The sequence below is a fragment of the Carcharhinus amblyrhynchos genome, chromosome 12 (genome assembly GCF_965287045.1).
Source record: "Carcharhinus amblyrhynchos chromosome 12, sCarAmb.v2.hapA, whole genome shotgun sequence".
Classification (NCBI taxonomy): domain Eukaryota; kingdom Metazoa; phylum Chordata; class Chondrichthyes; order Carcharhiniformes; family Carcharhinidae; genus Carcharhinus; species Carcharhinus amblyrhynchos.
This window is the reverse complement of record NC_137335.1, coordinates 42,018,752-42,038,209: the sequence shown is the minus strand read 5'-3', so window position 1 is coordinate 42,038,209 and position 19,458 is coordinate 42,018,752. Positions and strand designations below refer to the sequence as shown.

General features: G+C 42.0%; 1 protein-coding gene across 7 annotated transcripts in view; it reads left to right on the top strand.

The window, feature by feature from the left end:
• Window positions 1-19,458, top strand: part of LOC145350939 (echinoderm microtubule-associated protein-like 6) — a 394,618-nt gene that overhangs the window by 297,490 nt on the left and 77,670 nt on the right. For 6 of the 7 annotated variants that reach the window (XM_080200440.1, XM_080200441.1, XM_080200439.1 and 3 more), the window contains 2 exons: window positions 9,761-9,839; window positions 15,063-15,192. In XM_080200440.1, the coding sequence (XP_080056566.1) occupies window positions 9,761-9,839; window positions 15,063-15,192 (209 nt within the window). Of the gene's footprint in view, window positions 1-9,760; window positions 9,840-14,082; window positions 14,249-15,062; window positions 15,193-19,458 lie in introns of those variants that run through there. The other variant, XM_080200445.1, reaches the window with a different exon arrangement.

Sequence of the window (19,458 nt, the reverse complement as noted above, 5' to 3'; positions counted from 1 at the left end):
GGAAATGCAAGTACAGTAAGTATCATTAAGTGCCTATTATAGAGGGTAAACTGAACACAGTATTCCTGGGAAGCATTGACAAAGCTTCCTTCTTTTTTTCCTCCTTATTCTATAGGAGCTTAGTACAGAATTTTGCCGGTGATGCCAGGGTATGGGTCTTCTGAATTTGTGGACTGGTGCGCTCTGATTTTTGGTTTTATTTGCTGGCATGATTGAGAAGCATGGTTTGTGCCACACAGGAATGTTTATTGAAACTGATGAAAGTGCCTGTGCATGTATTTAGTTATTTTATACATTTTTCCTAATTATACTAATTCTTTTCACTTGACGTTATTTGCTGCTGGCAAGGGGATCCAGGTAACTCATTAATTTTATTCACAATTTTTAATAGTTTGTTTCCTGGATATGTTGTGTAACACCGAACTGGCATAAGAACATAAGAAATAGGAGCAGGAGTAGGCCATCTAGCCCTTTGAGCCTGCCCCGCCATGCAATAAGATCATGGCTGAACTGTCATGTCTCAGTTCCACATTCCCGCCCTCTCCCCATAACCCTTAATCCCCTCGCTTATCAAAAACCCATCAACCTGCATCTTAAAAATATTTAGCGAGGCAGCCTCCACCACCTCAACGGGCAGAGAATTCCAGAGATTCACCACCCTTCGAGTGAAGAAGTTCCTCCTCAACTCTGTTCTAAACCGCCCCTCCTTTATCTTGAGGCTGTGCCCCCTAGTCCTACTGTCCTTTCTGAGCGGGAAGAGTCTCTCCACCTCCATCCTATCCATCCCATTCATCATCTTATATGTCTCAATGAGATCGCCCCTCATTCTTCTAAACTCTAATGAGTACAAGCCTAGTTTATTCAGCCTCTCCTCATAGCTCAACCCCCTCAACTCCAGTATCAGCCTAGTAAACCTCGTCTGCACTCCCTCCAAGGTCAAAATATCCTTGCGTAAGTGCGGCGACCAAAACTGCACACAGTACTCCAGCTGCGGCCTCACCAATGCCCTATACAGCTGCAGCAAGACCTCCCTACTTTTATATTCAATCCCCCTCACTATGAAGGCCAGCATCCCATTCGCCTTCCTGACCACCTGCTGCACCTGCAAGCTGGGTTTTTGCGACTCATGCACAAGGACTCCGAGATCCCTCTGCACCGTTGCCTGCTGCAGTTTTTCGCCACGTAAGTAATAGTCCTTCCTACCATTATTCCTACCAAAGTGGACCACCTCGCACTTGCCAACATTAAATTCCATTTGCCATTTCCTGGCCCATTCACCCAGCCTATCTAGATCCTTCTGCAGACTCTCCACACCCTCTGTGCAATTTGCCGTTCCACCAATCTTGGTGTCATCAGCAAATTTCGACACCATACACTTGGTTCCCTCCTCCAGATCATCTATATAAATGGTAAATAGCTGAGGCCCCAGCACCGACCCCTGGGGCACTCCACTAGTCACCAACCGCCAATCCGAATAGCACCCATTAACCCCCACTCTCTGCCTCCTATTTGACAACCAATCCTCTATCCACACTAATGCCCTACCCCCAACTCCGTGGCCCCTTACCTTCTGCAATAACCTCTTGTGAGGTACTTTGTCAAACGCCTTCTGAAAATCAAGAAAGACCACATCCACTGGCTCTCCTCTATCCACCGCCCTAGACACATCCTCATAGAACTCCAATAAATTCGTCAGACACGACTTCCCCTTAACGAAACCGTGCTGCGCCTGAAACCGAAACCGGCATGTCAGTTGAATTTTCATTTAAATAGTACCCAGTGTCCTTGTAATTGTTTGCATCACTCCTTGGATAAGTATGAAAATTTGTATTCATAGAAAAACACAATGATCAATGTTTGATTTATAAACCACTACTTATGATTGATGAGAAACATGAAAGTGATCTGCATTCACTGAAGAAGACAAAATTAAGTAAAGAACTAATGGAGGTGCTCAAAGTTTGACAGGTATACAGGAAAGAACATTTCCACTGATTAGTGAATCAGTAACATGTGGACACAAGTTTAGGAGATGGCATGAAAGGGGAGATTGAAAGATCCTGGAGGGAAATGTCCTTACCAGGAAGCTTGCAGAACAACAACTTAGCAGCTGTACTAGAAGGCCTTGTCTTTTTTAATGGATAGATCTCATTAACACCCCATCACTAGCTACTACTCAAAACCAGTGTCAAAAAGTAGTTTGCTGACTATGGACCTATAAAGCTTGGCATCCTGAATTGACAGTCAGGTACATCTTCTGAGGGAGCTCAGAAATGAGGAGTGGTTGGTGTTACGTTCAGGTCAGAAACTCTAAAGTGTTTTATGAAGTCCGCCTGAATCATAAGTTTTGTATCTTGAATTCGGCTAGGATATGCATGATATGTTTCACTTCAGGTGTGATTCAAAAGACCTACTAGGGAGCTATTATCAAACAAAGTTTATTTCAGAATATAGTTAACATGTATAGTAAAAATAAGTAGCAAGAACTTTTATCAATTACAAACAAGAAACAAGACCACCACTAAAATATATAACCCTTAACAAATATTTCTAACATGTTCCAATCAAAACCAACCTTTATTTAGCCTTTATAGCGAGGGGGATAGAATATAAAAGCAAGGAGGTCTTGCTGCAGCTGTACAGGGCACTGGTGTACTGTGTGCAGTTTTGGTCACCGCATTTGCGAAAGGATATATTGGCTTTGGAGGGAGTACAGAGAAGGTTCACCAGGCTGATACCGGAGATGAGGGGGTTAGCTTATGAAGAGATATTGAATAGGCTGGCTCTGTACTCGTTAGAGTTTAGAAGGCTGAGGGGGGATCTTATAGAGACGTACAAGAAAATGAAGGGGCTAGATAGGGTAGAGGTAAAGAAATTCTTCCCGCTTAGAAAGGATAGCAGAACTAGAGGGCACAGCCTCAAAATGGGAGGGGGGGGGGGGCAGTTTAGATCAGAGTTGAGGAGGAACTTCTTCACTCAAAGGGTGGTGAATCTCTGGAATTCTCTGCCCATTGAAGTCGTGGAGGCCACCTCGCTGAATATATTTAAGTCACGGGTAGATAGATTTCTGATAAAGAAGGGAATTAAGGGTTATGGGGAGGAAGCGGGAAAGTGGAACTAATCCACTTCAGATCAGCCATGATCTTACTGAATGGCGGGGCAGGCTCGGAGATCTAGATGGCCTACTCCTGCTCCTATTTCTTATGTTCAAAACCCTTTAAACAGGTTCAACATAGCAAAATCTAATGTTAACTTGATACTAGAAATTGAGTCATTTGGTTGGAGAATTGAAAACTGTTAATCTTGATATGCTTATAGCAGGTTGAAGTCAGAACAGCTTCCCAGAACATCAGGAACTTTAGGCAAATACAAACAGCAGATTCTTCCTTTCAGGAAGACAAAACCTTGCTTTAAGATTGCCTTCAGAATTTCCAAAATAAAACAGGGAGAGAGAGACTTCTGTTCAGCTTACTATCCCTGTTAAAATCCAGCTGCAGCTCAGAACTGAAAATGAAATCTTAAACTCACTAGGAAAAAAACCTGTCCAAAAACACATGGCTGTCTTCCCAATAATGCAGAATTATAAAACTAATCCCAGAGTAAACACAACCCCATTTAAGCCACTAAGTAGCAATAATAGTCAAACCAGCAACAATTACATCTCATCGTTGTCAAACCGGCAACAATTACATCACTGCAGCTGTGAGCTAATAAATCATTGAAGCTGTGAGCTGCAGATGTCATTTTTTTTTAAAGAAAACCTCTCTTAAAGGTACACTAACATCATATTGGGGATCAGGTTTAAAAAAATAGCAATGGCCCAAATGTTCTTCATTGGGCCTAATGGAACAAAGCTATGTGGCAATGCCATTAACTTATTACCTATAATTTCACAAAAGCAAAATACTGTGGATGCTGCAAATCTAAAACAAATGTAAATACTGGAACACTGTGAAGCATAAAACAGAACTAAGTGGGGAAGCTTTTACTTGAGAGGGTGAGGCATGTTTGGTAGCAAGTGAAAAACCTAATAGTCTGAGTTCCCCACGTATGACTTTTGGCTGTAATGGGTTCTTGTATAGAAATCAGCCTGACAGACAGATTTAGCTTCTAGTCGGGCTGGGAGAACTCTGGAGGACTCAGCAGGATCAAGTAGGTCTGATCACTAATCCCAGGTTTGGGGGCATGGAGTCCAAAGGGGGAGATTCCAAACTCTACTTGGGGTGGAGAGGGAGGGGATTTCATGCAATGTGAGCTTGGTTAAAGGGAGGCCAGTTGGAAGCATGTGTGCTTCTCTCGACTCCCTGAACTGCTGTGAAGGAACCTGCATTTTTCTTGAAGCTGGTCTCCCCTCACTGCTACTGCTGGATTTGTTGAGGCCTATAAAACCTGCAACTATGGTTACCCCAGCAAAGTAGGATAAATCTGAGGCTTCTAAATGAGGTAATTTGAGTAAGCTTGAAGCAAGTATAAGGATTGTAGTTGCACTGCATCTGGATCTGGAGTACAACGGGAAGATGGAATAAAGGTTGTGGAGGGGGTAAGCTGTTCATGATGCCCTCTTGCCAAGTTGGAATCCAACTCCTCTGTGTTTCTTGACAGCTTCTTGAGGGAGCTGTTTGGCAGGCCAGTCAATGCAACCAGTATCTCAGTGTGCATGCCCATCAGGTTTATCTTGCATGTCACCCTATTGGAGGCCTATTTGAGTCATCTGTAGCATAAATCATCTTCAACATTGCCCTCTAGCGAGATGGCAAATTAATCATCTTTGGCCCTTGTTGATCAAGCTCTGCTGTTCGATCTATTTGGTGAACACAAACTTACAAAATATCTGGAATTTGTTCAATCTTTATTTCATAAAATGCAAGTGACTATCTCCTGTTCTATAGTACCAAGATCTATTCTCCAAAATAAGCAATACTTATCTTTCTGACTAAGATCAGTGAGTCAAGTGTGAGTCATGCTGACCAGGCGCTAATGGGGGTCAGTTACCAGTATTGTGGTCTTTAGGCTCCGAGCTCAGGGTTCTTTCTTTCCTTCTTCTTGCAATGGTTGTTCCCTGGTTGTTTCTGCCAATGTTCTGTTCATCAGCATATTTAAAACTTATTTTTCATGGGGGTGTGTGACTCAGTACCTACATTCCTGCATGTAGCAAGCCAATAAATCTTATCATTTTAACAAAGACAATCTCATTATTTCAGTTAATCAGTGTACCTCTTGGCGTTTATCTCATCAGACAAGGTCTTGATACTTCAGTTAATTAAGTTATCTTCTGTTGTTGAGCCTGTAGCTTGCACTGCCCATATTTGATTAGAGTCACTTTTACCAGCATGCAGTTCAGTCTGGTTACAATCCTCCCTTTGCTCCGTTGTTTATTAATTTGGATTACAAATTAATATCAACATGACTTAGTAACCCATTAATCCTCTCATAAAGATACAAGAAATAAGAAAACATAAATGCAAATACAGCAATGTTTTCACTGTAACAACCCATCTACAGAACATAGAATATTACAGCACAGTACAGGCCCTTCGGTCCTCAATGTTGTGCTGAGCTATGTCCAATCCCAAGATCAAGCTATCCCACTCCCTATAATTCTGGTGTGCTCCATGTGCCTATCCAATAACTGCCTGAAAGTTCCTAAAGTGTCCGACTCCACTGTCACAGTAGGCAGTCTATTCCACACCCCAACCACTCTCTGAGTGAAGAATCTACCTTGGACATCCCTCCTATATCTCCCACCATGAACCTTATAGTTATGCCCCCTAGTAACCGCTACATCCACCTGAGGAAATGGTCTCTGCACATCCACTCTATCAATCCCCCTCATCATCTTATAAACCTCTATTAAGTCACCTCTCATCCTTCTCCGCTCTAAAGAGAAAAGCCCCAGCTCCCTCAACCTTTCCTCATAAGACCTACCCTCCAAACCAGGCAGCATCCTGGTAAATCTTCTTTGCACTCTCTCCAAAGCTACCACATCCTTCTTATAGTGAGGTGACCAGAACTGAACACAATATTCCAAAAGTGGTCTCACCAAGGTCCGGTATAGTTGCAGCATAACCCCACGGCTCTTAAACTCAAACCCCCTGTTAATAAACACTAACACACTATAAGCCTTCTTCACGGCTCTATCCACTTGAGTGGCAACCTTCAGAGATCTGTGGATATAAACCCCAAGATCTCTCTGTTCCTCCACATTCCTCATAACCCTGCCGTTGACCCTGTAATCTGTGTTCAAGTTTGTCCTACCAAAATGAATCACCTCACACTTATCAAGGTTAAACTCCATCTGCCACTTTTTGGCCCAGCTCTGCATCCTATCAATGTCTCTTTGCAGCCTGCAAGAGCCCTCCACCTCATCCACTACTCCACCAATCTTGGTGTCATCAGCAAATTTATTAACCCACCCTTCAGCCCCCTCTTCCAAGTCATTGATAAAAATCACAAAAGCAGAGGACCAGCACTGACGCCTGTGGTACACCGCTGGTAACTAGCCTCCAGTCTGAAAATTTTCCTTCCACCACCACCCTGTCTCCTATGAGACAGCCAGTTACTTATCCAATCGACTAAATTTCCTTCTATCCCACACATCCTTATCTTCTTCATGAGCCTACCATGGGGAACCTTATCAAACGCCTTACGAAAATAAATCTATCTCATCTTTGCATTATCATTTCCATTTGATGTTTCCATTGTAGCAATGTCATTGTTACAACTGTTTGATACAAAGTTAACATCATGACAATAATTACCACATAAGAAGACAAATGTATTCATGGGTGAATTTGTACATTATTATCCCAAATATCATCCCACTACATGGTCTCCTTAATCTCTTGTATTTCATTATTTACCTCTTTGTCTTATTATTATTCTAGTTTTTCATCCAGTTTTGGTATGTTAGCCTTATAGGTTTCATGGTAAAATTCCATTTTATTCCTTCACTTTTTGGTTTTTTTATGGCAACCTGTTCTCATGCTAGGTGGACTCTGTGATGCTGGACGATACAGTCTCTTTGCAGCATGCCCCAAGATACTGACAGCTTTCTCCTCTTTAGGGCTCAGGAGACATAGACATTCTTGTTCCCCTGTAATTCTGCCTTTTTACTGTGTGCAACCTTGTGACCAGACATCTCTGTCCATCTCCTCCCATTCCTTGTGAGGGTTGTTCTTGCAAGCCTCCTGATCCATTGTAGAACTAAACCATTCCTCCTTCTGCCCACCTCCACCACTAGTGTCTCCAGCACAGTGTTCAAATACACCGGGTGACGGGACATTTCTCCCCAAAATTCAATCATGGAGGAGTAAACCAGACGAAAGTCACGCAGTGCATGGAACCGACAGATGGTTATAAGGAACTTCTTCTCCACTCACAGTTTGTTTCTCTCTCTCACTTCTTTATTGATCGGAGGAGGAGTGGAAAAGATAGCGGTGGTATTCAATCTGAGAGCCAGAGCAGCAGTGTGAGAGAAGCTGCAGTGCAGGGAAGGCAGTGAGGAAGTTGTTGCGGGCAGGGAGATGCAGTGAGAAAGCAGTATGGCAGGGGGAGGGAGTTAATGAGAGAGGTGCTGCGGGATAAGGGGGGGATACACTGAGGAAGTGACTACACAGGGGGAGAGTTGACAAGGAACCAGCTACAGCAGAAGAGATTTAGGCCGGAATTTTACCGGCATGCCAGCCCTGATTCTGGGTTGGCGTCGGCTCAGAGAACAGCATTCTCCGTTGGCCTCGGGCAGGATCGTGCAAAACTTGGGCAGACATGCTGGGAAAATTTCACCCATAATGTGGAACCAGCTGTAGAGGGGGAGAGTTGGTGAGGACTGAATTTCAGAAAAGTTCTACACAAAATAGGTGGTAGATGTTTAGAACTATGTTCTACAAACAGCAATGGATGCTAAATCAATATCAGTTAGGGTGATGGCTTTTTGGGTGTAGAAGTGTATCAGTTATCATTACAAAAATCTTTTATTGCTAACTTATGCCTATTGTTGTGCCAATTTAAATATTCTGGTATCTAGGAAATTGATACTTGTGCATTGTGTCTTTAAGTATAATAAGTATATTTAAGTAGTGGGGGGGGGTGGGTGGGGGCATGATGATTACTGAGGATATTGATGAATTCTGGCAACTCTGCTTGTGGTCAAGTCCAAATGTGCCGGTATTTTATGACCTCACTTGGGCAAGGCTTGTAAAATCCCACCCGATGCGCATGGAGAATTCAATTCTGCAAGCTACCCCCAGGGTGGGTGTGGCAGTGAAATTCCCGCAATGTTGTCAACACAAATGCAGAGGGTTAAGTTGCTATGTGACTGCATCAGCAAATAAAGGAGTTGGTGCAAATGAAAAAGGAGCCTTGAATACCGAGATTTAGTCCCTGAAAATCAAAAGCAGCCCTTCAGAAAAGTTCAAAAGAAGTTTTGACTCTTTCTTCAGCATAGCATTTGTCACCCTGAAACCTTTCACTGCTTTGTTATTCCACTTCCCATGTTTTAAATTGCTGCAACATTATTCTGTGCAATTTCCCTTTAATAGGGAATGGCTGCTTTAAGAACTGAAGGTTGGCTAAACTATATGTTCTTAGCACAATGCTGTTCAGTTTCCTACTGAGCGGGAGACAACCAGCAATGTAGAATCCACCTTGACCATCATGATACTGAGGTGGCAGTATCAAATTAGCAAATTCACCTCCAACAGAACCAGCACAGACAGATTGTGAATCATGATCCACATCCACATCCACATCCACAACACACAATAGGGAAAGTCACTAAAAAAAAGTGTTAAACTGAAAAAAAATTGGCAAATTAGCCTTTTTCTTTTTTAAAAGCTCTATTGCGGGTGGGAAAATGAAGTATACAGAATGATTCCATGTTAAGCAGATGAAAAATCATAGTGTATCACATTTGAAATGCATTTAAATAAAGGTTTTGCATGCGTTAAGTAGAATTTAATGCCCTCCCATAAGACATGTTTGGAAGCAGGGGGTATTTAATCAGGCGGAGAATGCTTGAGGATCTCGCTATCTTCCTACTATTACCCTGACTAAGTCCTGGCAGGAAGACTTGGGCCAGTGGAAGCTTGCTGTCAGGCACCCAGTGTCTCATTGGGGGACTTGATTTCGGGAAGCAGGGGGCCAGTGAAAGCCATCATCCTGGCCAATTCTTCTTTCTTCCCCTGCAACTTCCTAACCAGAGACCTCTTCCAGAGGCCCCTTCATTTACCTGTGCCTCTGTTAGGTTTATTGCCAGAAGTTACTACCCCTTTGGTCGCGTTGATGGCAATAAGGATCAACCAAGCTCTATGTGGCCAGAGTTCTGGGGTATGGGATTTCCACTCCAGAGATCTTCATCCCAAGAAAGGCCTGTTACCAGCCACTTAAATGCCTGAACAGCACAATGGGGAATGTCCTCCCCATAGAAGGTGACCTGGGGCTCTTGTCAGCTCTGCTGCTGGTGAGTGAAGCCCCCATCGTCTGTGTTAAATTTGGTCTTTAGTGTGAGAACATTTTGGGCAAAAGAGGCAGAGGTTCAATTATATAACTTTCTGGATTTTTAACTCCTGTTTTCCAGTACAACTCTTGCATCATTGACTCAAATTGCTAATCTATCTTGTGTTGAAAGGATTTTATAATTACATGGTTAGAAAATTGTCAGTACTTAGAGCTTTTCAAAACCCTGATCTACAATTATTAGTGAACACACTTACAATGTTACATAGCAGTTACACAGTTATATTTTCCATTAATTTCATTGCAGACCACCTGTCAGCAGAGCGGCTCCTCAACCAGAAAAACTACAAAAGAACAATATTACCAAGAAGAAGAAATTGGTGGAGGTAAGAAAATCCCTGGCACTGTGCTTTATAAAAAATAACTTTTAATGTAGCTTATCATCTTAAATCAACATTTGATCAAATATCAAACACCATTGTATTAGTTTTGAAGTCTTAAAGTTCACTCGTCGTGGAGCCATTTATAACATCAACAGATGGACGACAGATTTGCCACACCCCAAGTCATGTGTTTCATGGCAGCGGCCCCCATTGGCCAGCAGTGGGATCTTCTGATCCCACTGTTATCAACAGGGTTTCCTACTGTATGAAGCCCACCACCAGGAAACTCATGGTGAGGGTTTGCTTTCAGAGGAACTGGAAGATCCTGCCAGTGCAAATGGCCAGAGAATTCTGGCCCTTGTCACCCCAAAATTCTGAAAAAAGTAGTTGATGAGATTTTAATCAAATTTTTAAACTATTCTTCTTTGAAAGCTGGAGGTGTGTTGGTCAAAGGTGACTCACTTAAAAATTCATTTTGAACATTATAAGTTTATAAGATACATGAGCAGAGTTAGGCCATTCAGCCCATAGAGTCTGCTCTGACATGACCAATACGCTCCTCATCCCCATTTCCTGCCTTCTCCCCATAACATAAGAACATAACATAATTAGGAGCATCTGGCCCCTTGAGCCTGCTCCGCCATTCAATAAGATCATGGCTGATTTTTTGTGGAGTCAGCTCCATTTACCCGCCTGCTCACCATAACCCTTAATTCCTTTACTGTTCAAAAATGTATCTATCCTTACCTTAAAAACATTCAATGAGGTAGTCTCAACTGCTTCACTGGGCAGGGAATTCCACAAATTCACAATCCTTTGTGTGAAGAAGTTCCTCCTTAACTCAGTCCTAAATCTGCTTCCCCTATTTTGAGGCAATGCCCCCTATTTCTAGTCTTACCTGCCAGCGGAAAGAACTTCCCTGCTTCTATCTTACCTATTCCCTTCATAATCTTATATGTTTCTATAAGATCTCCCCTCATTCTTCTGAATTCCAATGAGTATAGCCTCGGTCTTCTCAATTTTTCCTCATAAGCCAACCCTCTCAACTCCAGAATCAACCTAATGAATCTCCTCTGCACCCCCTCCAGTGCCAGTATATCCTTTCAAGTAAGGAGACCAAAACTGTACATAGTACTCCAGGTGTGGCCTCACCAGCAACCCATTACCAATGGATAACCTTTCAACCCATTACCAATTAATAATTTGTCTAACTCCTCCTTAAATTTACTCATTGTCCCAGCATCCACTGCCCTTGGGGGTAGCGATTTCTACAGATTCACATTATATTTTTAAATCAGTAACAACTGAATTCCAGGCATTAAAAGGGTGTTAGTAATTCCATCTCATCTGCGGCTGCTCATTCGTTCTGTGGTATCACCCAGCACAGTCCTCTCTGGCTACATTTGTAAATTCCCCTTCAAGAAAGCATTCAAATTAATGCTTAGAACGAATAAAATACATACATATGAACATGCAAATTAGGATCAAAACTAATTTCTTCCTAATCAATCTTTGAACCAAGCATTCTGCTGCCTAATCTTATTTATCCAATGCCAGTTTACTTGTGGCTCAGGTAATAATCCAGAATTTATTACCTTTGAGGTTCAAGCAGAATCACTGTCCTATTCCTGTCTATGTAATTGAAATCTGTGTGGAACATGACAATGGGATCATCCTCTTCCTATTGCAAGTTCCTTTCCAGCCTCAAGTGGATGTTCCAAATCCTGGCACTGGGCAAGCAACACAGCCTTCTGGTCTCTTGCTCATGACTACAGAGAACAGTCTGCATCCCACAATACTGTCCCTACTACCACTACCTTCCTACTAAGTCGCCACCACTTAAATGGTTTCCAGCAATACATTGTGATGATCATCTATCCTGCAGGCCCCCACTCTCATCCATGCAAGCTGTAAGTACTTCATACCTGTTGTACAATTACAAAGGCTGAGGCTCTTCCACTTCTACCTTCTCAATCCTGATACCTGCCTCACTCACAGTCACACCCCCCTGTCCCTAACTATGGACTAAACCAGACATCCCTAGCTTAAGGGGAATGACTGTCTTCTGAAATGAAGCGTGCACAACTTTTTCTCTTCCTGTAGCTCTTCCTCCAGATGCTTGAAGATCCTGAGCTGAAGATCCTCAAGCTCCAGATGCTTGCAAACATGTTTGTCTTGGTTCACACAGAGGTCCAACAGTTCCCCCACACTGCAGCTGCAACATCACCTGCCCAGCCAACTCTGTGTTTTAATTAACTAATTAATTATTTACCAGAATAAATTTTAATTAATACCTCTTACATCTGCTTATATTATTATTTCAATAAATATTCTACTTAACACAACTAAAATTTCCTATTTTAGATAAGGTAGGTGGGAAATACTCACCAGCCAATGATCTAACTGCTTACGAATCATGTCATGCCTAGATTTTTCTTTACAAATATGGGCTGTGACAGGCTCCTGGTGAAAAGCCTTCCCCAAAGTCTCATTCTGCTCTGTGTTTTATCCTAAAGTCTCATTCTGCTCTCCATTTCTGGTTGCAAAATCTCAATATCCACTCACTGTTTCTAGCCCCAAGGTCCTAAGTCTCAGTCTCCTCTGTCTCTGTAATGGACCCTGAAATCTCACCCTCTCACTTTTTCTGACCCTGAAGTCTTATTCTCCTCTCACTGTTCCTGATTCTGAAGTCTCACCCTCCTTTCTGTCTTTCTGGCCCCAAAGTCTCTTTTTTTCTCCACTTTTTCTGATGCAGGTGTCTCTCATTCATCTGTCCTGTTGCTTTTTATTTATTCCCAATGATTTGTCTCTTGCTATGCCCTGAAGAATGCATGATATTGTTAAATGTTGTGTTCAGTGGTACTGGGCCTAGATCTGTTTTTTTCCAGTATGTCTAGAGAAAGCAGTTTTCTGTAAAAGGAGTGATGTGGTTAAAGGCCTCAGGTGGGCAATCTTACTGGCTCGTCCTGCCAGTCAACCAGAAAGGCAAGCCACTAAGGTAGCGAGAGAGGGGAAAAATTGGCTTCGGACCCAGTTTCTCAGCTCTCACGATATGACTGGCACAGTGAAGCTGACGTGATTGGGCGTGAGGCTTAATATTTAAATTTGAATTTAAATATTATTAGTGAGCCCGGGACAGAGTTCATGCCCAGTTGCTTTAACGGCCTCACCGGCGAGGATCGGTATGGTTCCAGTTGTCAGTATGTCATGAGACCATAAGAAGTGTTAGAATACAATTCTTAGAGCATGTAATGGCCTGATCATGCAAAGTTTAACTTTGAGAGAATTCATCTGATGTGTGTCTAAGAATATGAATGAGAAAACCATTGTAGGTGAAGGTTTGGGTGTGGAAGTGCATCATCAAAAAGGAAGCCTGTTAACTTAGAGGCACTCCTGCTCCTCCTGCCCCAGAAGCATTGCATAGGTAGTTACTTGCTGGATCAAGCCTTTTTTTTGCATCTTTTCAGCTGTCAGAACATAGCTGTTAAATTTGAAAGTCTATAAAATTAGAAACATGGAACTTCATTAGCATATTGAAAGCTGGTTAGTCACCAGTGCCCAAATCACTTCTGTTTAAAGCAGAAGTGGGCATGTTGGAAGTTGGGAGGAGTCGGATTATGATTTTAAAAAATTTAACTCCTTCTACTTCTCACTTGCCTCCACCTCATCAATCATGTGGAGTTAAAATTCCCATGTAATTAGATGATGTCACTGAGAGCCAGGACACAAGGGGAAAAAAGAGATGGCCAAGGGAACATCAGAGGTCATGGTAAGGTCACAGAAGAGAAGATTAGGAGGAGGATGCATGGTCAACCGTGTCAAAATCTAGAGATTTGTCAAGAAATTGAGGTGGGCTAGTGTACCATGGCCATAATCATAGATAATATAACATGAACTGGTTAGGGCCAACTCAGTGCAGCAACACTGGCAGAAATCTAATGGAGAAGAAAACAAAAAGGTTAAAAATGATGAGTGATTTTAAATACCTGTCCTTAAACGATTTTTGTGGAACATGGGGTAAAGAATGAATTGACTGGAAAATGGACCTGGGAATTGCAATGCACAATTAACCCATGTCTGTTTGTTGCAATGTAGGCCAAATGCAAACTTTGTTGCCTGCAGTTTAAATCATGGTGGTGTTCAATCCAGTGCTAATCTGAGTGATTGAATGCGTTAGCAGTGAACCCAAGCTCATGTATGATTAATACCATTCTTGCACTAATTAAAGCCAGTGTCTTCCTTAAAGGTGAGGTGCATTCTGGATTCAACAGGTGCTGGAAATAGTTACAGAACGATCTCTAAGCAGGAAGAAGATTGGAACTGTGAAGCAAGGCAAAGAATAGGCTCCGATGCAACACTGGAGGCCTTGCTACAGTAGACAGGAAGAAAAAGATCCTCTTTCCACAGGGACGCTCTGTCTGAACAGTTGCTAGGAAGGCAATGAAAGCAGATAACCATCATGGTCAATGCCGACAGTCTCAAACTATCAATGTTGGTGATAAGGCACAGGCAGAATTCAACTGTTTCTGGCTCGTAATGATAAGAACAATTTCAGGCCCTTATAATATGAAAGCAGGTCCAGTGGTTCAAAATTTAATTCGGTAAGGGAACTTTTCAACTTAAACTGCCATGCAGTTCAGCCACTTGTTATTGAATCAGCTAGATTTTCATTTCCATTGAAGTCAAATTGGGTAATACCAGTAACAGGTATCTGATCTCCAAAGACAACTATATGCCCAGTCAGAAAGTTGAAAACTTCTAGCAGTGTATAACTGAGCTACATGGAACAAAAATATTACAAGTTTTGATTCCTGTGATAATCCAGCTGATTGTAGCCAGACAGCAGTGCTACGATTAACCTCAGCACTCCGGGCTTAGTGTCACGATCTTTGATAATTTTTGTTCATATTTATTTGAAGAGTTATACATTGCAAGTGTATATCTCCTAATCCAAGAACCATAATTTCAGTCTATATCTATACATATTCAATTGAATTTGCAATTACTGCACCTGCACAATTAAACACAAATAAAATGTAATGAACATATCATTCACTCTCAACAGCCCCTGTTACCTTATTAAAAACCTCAATCAAGATGTCCAGGTCTCAAATTTTGTGGCTATTGCAACTCAAATTCTTCATTTACAATCTTCACAGACTGAAGTATATGACATCTGCTTCAATGCGTAGTGTTCTTGATGTCAAATTCATCTTTTGCTTTCAGGAGATTGTCTTAGAACATGTTTTTGGATACAGAGGCTTTGACTGCCGCAACAATCTTCATTACCTCAATGATGGGACTGATATTGTTTTTCACACAGCTGCTGCTGGCATTGTTCAGAATCTGTCATCAGGTAAAAGCGTATGACTTTTCAACTCAATGAAAGTAGAATTCTGAACGTCGGAATAGGAAGAATAAATGATGCTATTCTGCCAGTTAGATTATGTAAGCATGAATTTTAACTCCGTGGACCAGCCTTGATTGCATAACCCTTTGGACCTGTGCCTAGCAAAAATCCATCACCCTCAGTTTTGAATTTTCAATTGATCTGGTCATAGTAGCATTTGGGGGAAAGAGAGTTGCAAATTTCCACACAGAGAGCAGAGAAGAAGTGCCTACTGACACCACCCCTAATTAGCTTAGCTATAATTTTAAGGTTATGTGCCCCTGCCCTTGACTCACCACAGAGAAATAGGGTAGAATTTTACATACGATCCTGCACGAGGCCAACAGAGAATGCCGTTCTCCGAGCCTCGCCCCTGGAATCGGGACAGGTGTGCTGGTAAAATTCCGGCAAAGTTTCCATGTGTCCTCTCAAATCCTTTAATCAGTTTGTAAAAACTTAGTTAGATTTCTTCTATTCCTCTATATTCAAGGGATTACAAACCTAATCAATGCAACCTTTCCTTATAATTTAATCGTTTTAGCCCCTTATCATTCTGATGAATCTACGCTGCACTCCCTTCAAGGCCAGTATATCCTGCCTGAGATTTGCTGTGCATAAATAAATGCTAATAGGGTTGAACTAGAGCTTTATTACATTTACATAATTTCAACCCTTTGTATTCCAGCCCAATTTTCCATTAGCCTTTTTTTGTTGCTGTTCATGAGTTTTCGTGATTTGTGTTTGGACCCCTACTTTCTCTTTGTTTCTTCACCTTTCTTAACTTCTCACTCTTTAAAAAATACCCTGAACTCACACTTCATACATTGGGAAAACCGTGGTATATGGAAGCCAATCATAAAATCTACAAATGTTTCTTTGCACTTTCCTTTTCAATATTTACTGTGCCACCTAACTGGATGTCATAGAAACCTTTGATATAGAATTCTCTATTCCTTTATCTAAATAATTCATAAATATGGTGAAAGGTATACAGATCATTTGCAACGTCATTATTTGCATACTGCATTTTGAATACATATCCATTCCGACCCCTTCCTCCTGATTAATTTCTTGTTCATGACAATAACTTGCCTCTAATTCCATACACTTAATTTTATTAGCAATCTCTTGTGTGGAAACTAATTGTTACCTTCTGGAAATTCATATAAATAGCACTCCTACATATCTCTGTTAGTTGATGTTGTCATGTGTGTTCTGTCCAAAGTTAGACTCTTAGCTTGTCTGCTGTTTTCTTGGCAACTTTTTGCTTGTGGTGGTTTGCCATTGCCTTTCACTCTCAGGACAGGGCAATGAAGCAGAGGCCTTGTTTACCTCAGCCAGAATGAGAATCATACGCATACTGTTATGTTATTTTGACCAACTACGAGCCATCTAGCTAACTGAGCTAATCAGTCCCCAATTGTTCGTTGCCTCAAAAAATTAATCTAGGTTAATTAGACATGAATTTTTTTTACAAGTCCATGCTTGCTCACTCTTGTTGGTTCATACTTAGCCAGGTGCTCACTCAATTTTCCAAATGATAGATTCTAGTAGCTTTCCCACAATAGACATTAGACTAATAGGATTATGATTTCCTTGATTATCTCTCCGACTAAAAATGAAGTGGTGGTCTGTTTTAATGTAATATTATCAACTGTCTTTCCATTTTGAAAATTAAATTCTTATCAATTGCAATGATAAAATTAGAAGATTACAGTTACAAAACTTTTTCAACTAAGATAATCTAGAATCATTGGTTTCAATTTATAATGATTGATAGATTGCAATTGAAAATAATTGCAATAATTTGAAAATATTAAGGGTGAAATTGCATCGCTTTGTGCTCATTTTTTTTTCCAATTTAGACAACCAACCTCCCATGTCTGAACTTCATCAGATGCAAGTCCAATACCATATTGGATCAAATCTGTAGAAGCATTCCTGGCTGTTAACAAAAACAGACAGTAAACCACTCGAATATGGTAATAAGTGGTATTAAATCTCCTCTAGTTCCCCCTCGGTATAGCTGATATTGCATCTTAACCATACTGGCTCCACATACAGTTTAAAAAATATGTTCCTTGGTGTGGAGCGAGAGGAGAAACATTTACTGTCTAGGTCCACATTAAAACTGCAAGCTGCTACCAGCTAGTACTTGCTCTCTCCAAGAAAGACTTAATACTCACTGATCTTGCTTTCTTCCTCCTATCATCACCACCCTCAATCTCCCAGCAGTTGGTATGTTGTCATTGTCACAGCAAATGACACCTGCAGTTCACTGTTACTATTCTAATTAAGTTGATAGACTAATTTACCATGGGAAAGCAACACGACTGCCCAAAATAGCAGCCTTCTCATAATATCTTGTAATCTTGTTTGTTAGGTGTGTTCAGGAGGGTTTCCTGACACAGTACGTGGATAAGCCTACGAGAGGAGAGGCTGTACTTGACCTGGTGCTGGCTAATGAACCCGGACAGGTGTCAGATCTCTTGGTGGGAGAGCAACTTGGGGCTGGCAATCATAATTCTATCTCCTTCACGATAGCATTGGAAAGAGATAGGATCAGGCAGGCTAGGAAGGTGTTTATCTGGAGTAAGGGGAAATATGAAGACATCAGGCAGAAAATTGGACGAGTAAACTGGAAGGTGGTGTTCTTGGGGAAAAGTACTGAAGGAAGGTGGCGAATTTTCAAGGAATGTTTGTCTGGAGCTCTGCACGACAACGTTCCAATGAGACGGGGAGGTTTTGGTAGGTCACGGGAACCGTGGTGCATGAAGGTTGTGATGAACCTAGTCAGGAAGAAAAGAAAGGCGTACAGAAGGTTCAGAAAACTAGGAGATGTTAAGGATCTAGACGAGTTTACAGGTTGTAGGAAGGAGCTTAAAAAGGAAATTAGGAGAGCCAGAAGGGGTCATGAGAAGGCCTTGGCAGGTAAGATTAAGGAAAACCGCAAGGCGTTCTACAAATATGTGAAGAGTAAAAGGATGAGAAGCGAAGGGATAGGACCTATAAAAGGTGAAGGGGGAAAAGTCTGTGTGGAACCAGAAGAAATGGAAGAAGTGCTTAATGAGTACTTTGCCTCGGTATTCACGGTGGAAAATTATCTGGAAGGTTGTACTGCAGGTTTTCAGCGGAGTGAAAAGATTGAGTATGTGGATGTTAAGAAAGAGGATGTGTTGGAACTTCTAAATTCTATCAAGATAGATAAGTCACTGGGACCGGGTGAGATGTACCCCAGGTTACTGTGGGAGGTAAGGGAAGAGATTGCAGAGCCCCTGGCGATGATCTTTGCGTCATCGATGGAGACGGGAGAGGTTCCGGAGGGTTGGAGGACTGCAGTTCCTATTTTCAAGAAAGGGAACAGGGATAGCCCGGGAAATTACCGACCGGTGAGTCTGACCTCAGTGGTTGGTAAGTTGATGGAGAGGATACTGAGGGACAGGATTTATGACCATTTAGAGAGGTTTAGTATGATCAGAAATAGTCAGCACGGCTTTGTCAAGGGCAGGCCATGTCATACGAGTCTGGTTGAGTTATTTGAAAATGTGACTGAACACATTGACAAAGGAAGAGTGGTGGATGTGGTTTATATGGACTTCAGCAAGGCGTTTGATAAGGTCCCCAATGCAAGACTTCTTGAAAAGGTGAGAGGGCATGGGATCCAAGGGGCTGTTACCTTGTGGATCCAGAACTGGCTTGCTTGCAGAAGGCAGAGAGTGGTTGTGGATGGGTCTTTTTCTGCTTGGAGGTTGGTCACCAGTGGAATGCCCCAGGGATCTGTTCTAGGACCCTTGCTGTTTGTCATTTTCATAAATGACCTGGATGAGGAAGTGGAGGGATGGGTTAGTAAATTTGCCGACGACACGAAGGTTGGTTGTGTTGTGGATAGTCTGGAGGGATGTCAGAAGTTGCAGCGAGACGTAGATAGGATGCAAGACTGGGCGGAGAAGTGGCAGATGGACTTCAATGCGGATAGATGTGTAGTGGTCCATTTTGGCAGGTCCCATGGGATGAAGGAGTACAGTATCAAGGGTAGGACTCTTAACAGTGTTGAAAAGCAGAAGGACGTTGGGGTCCGGGTCCATAGGACTCTTAAATCAGCCTCGCAGGTGGAGGATGTGGCCAAGAAGGCGTATGGTGTGCTAGCCTTCATTAATCGAGGGATTGAGTTTAGGAGTTGGGAGGTAATGCTGCAACTTTATAAGACCCTTGTCAGACCCCACTTGGAGTACT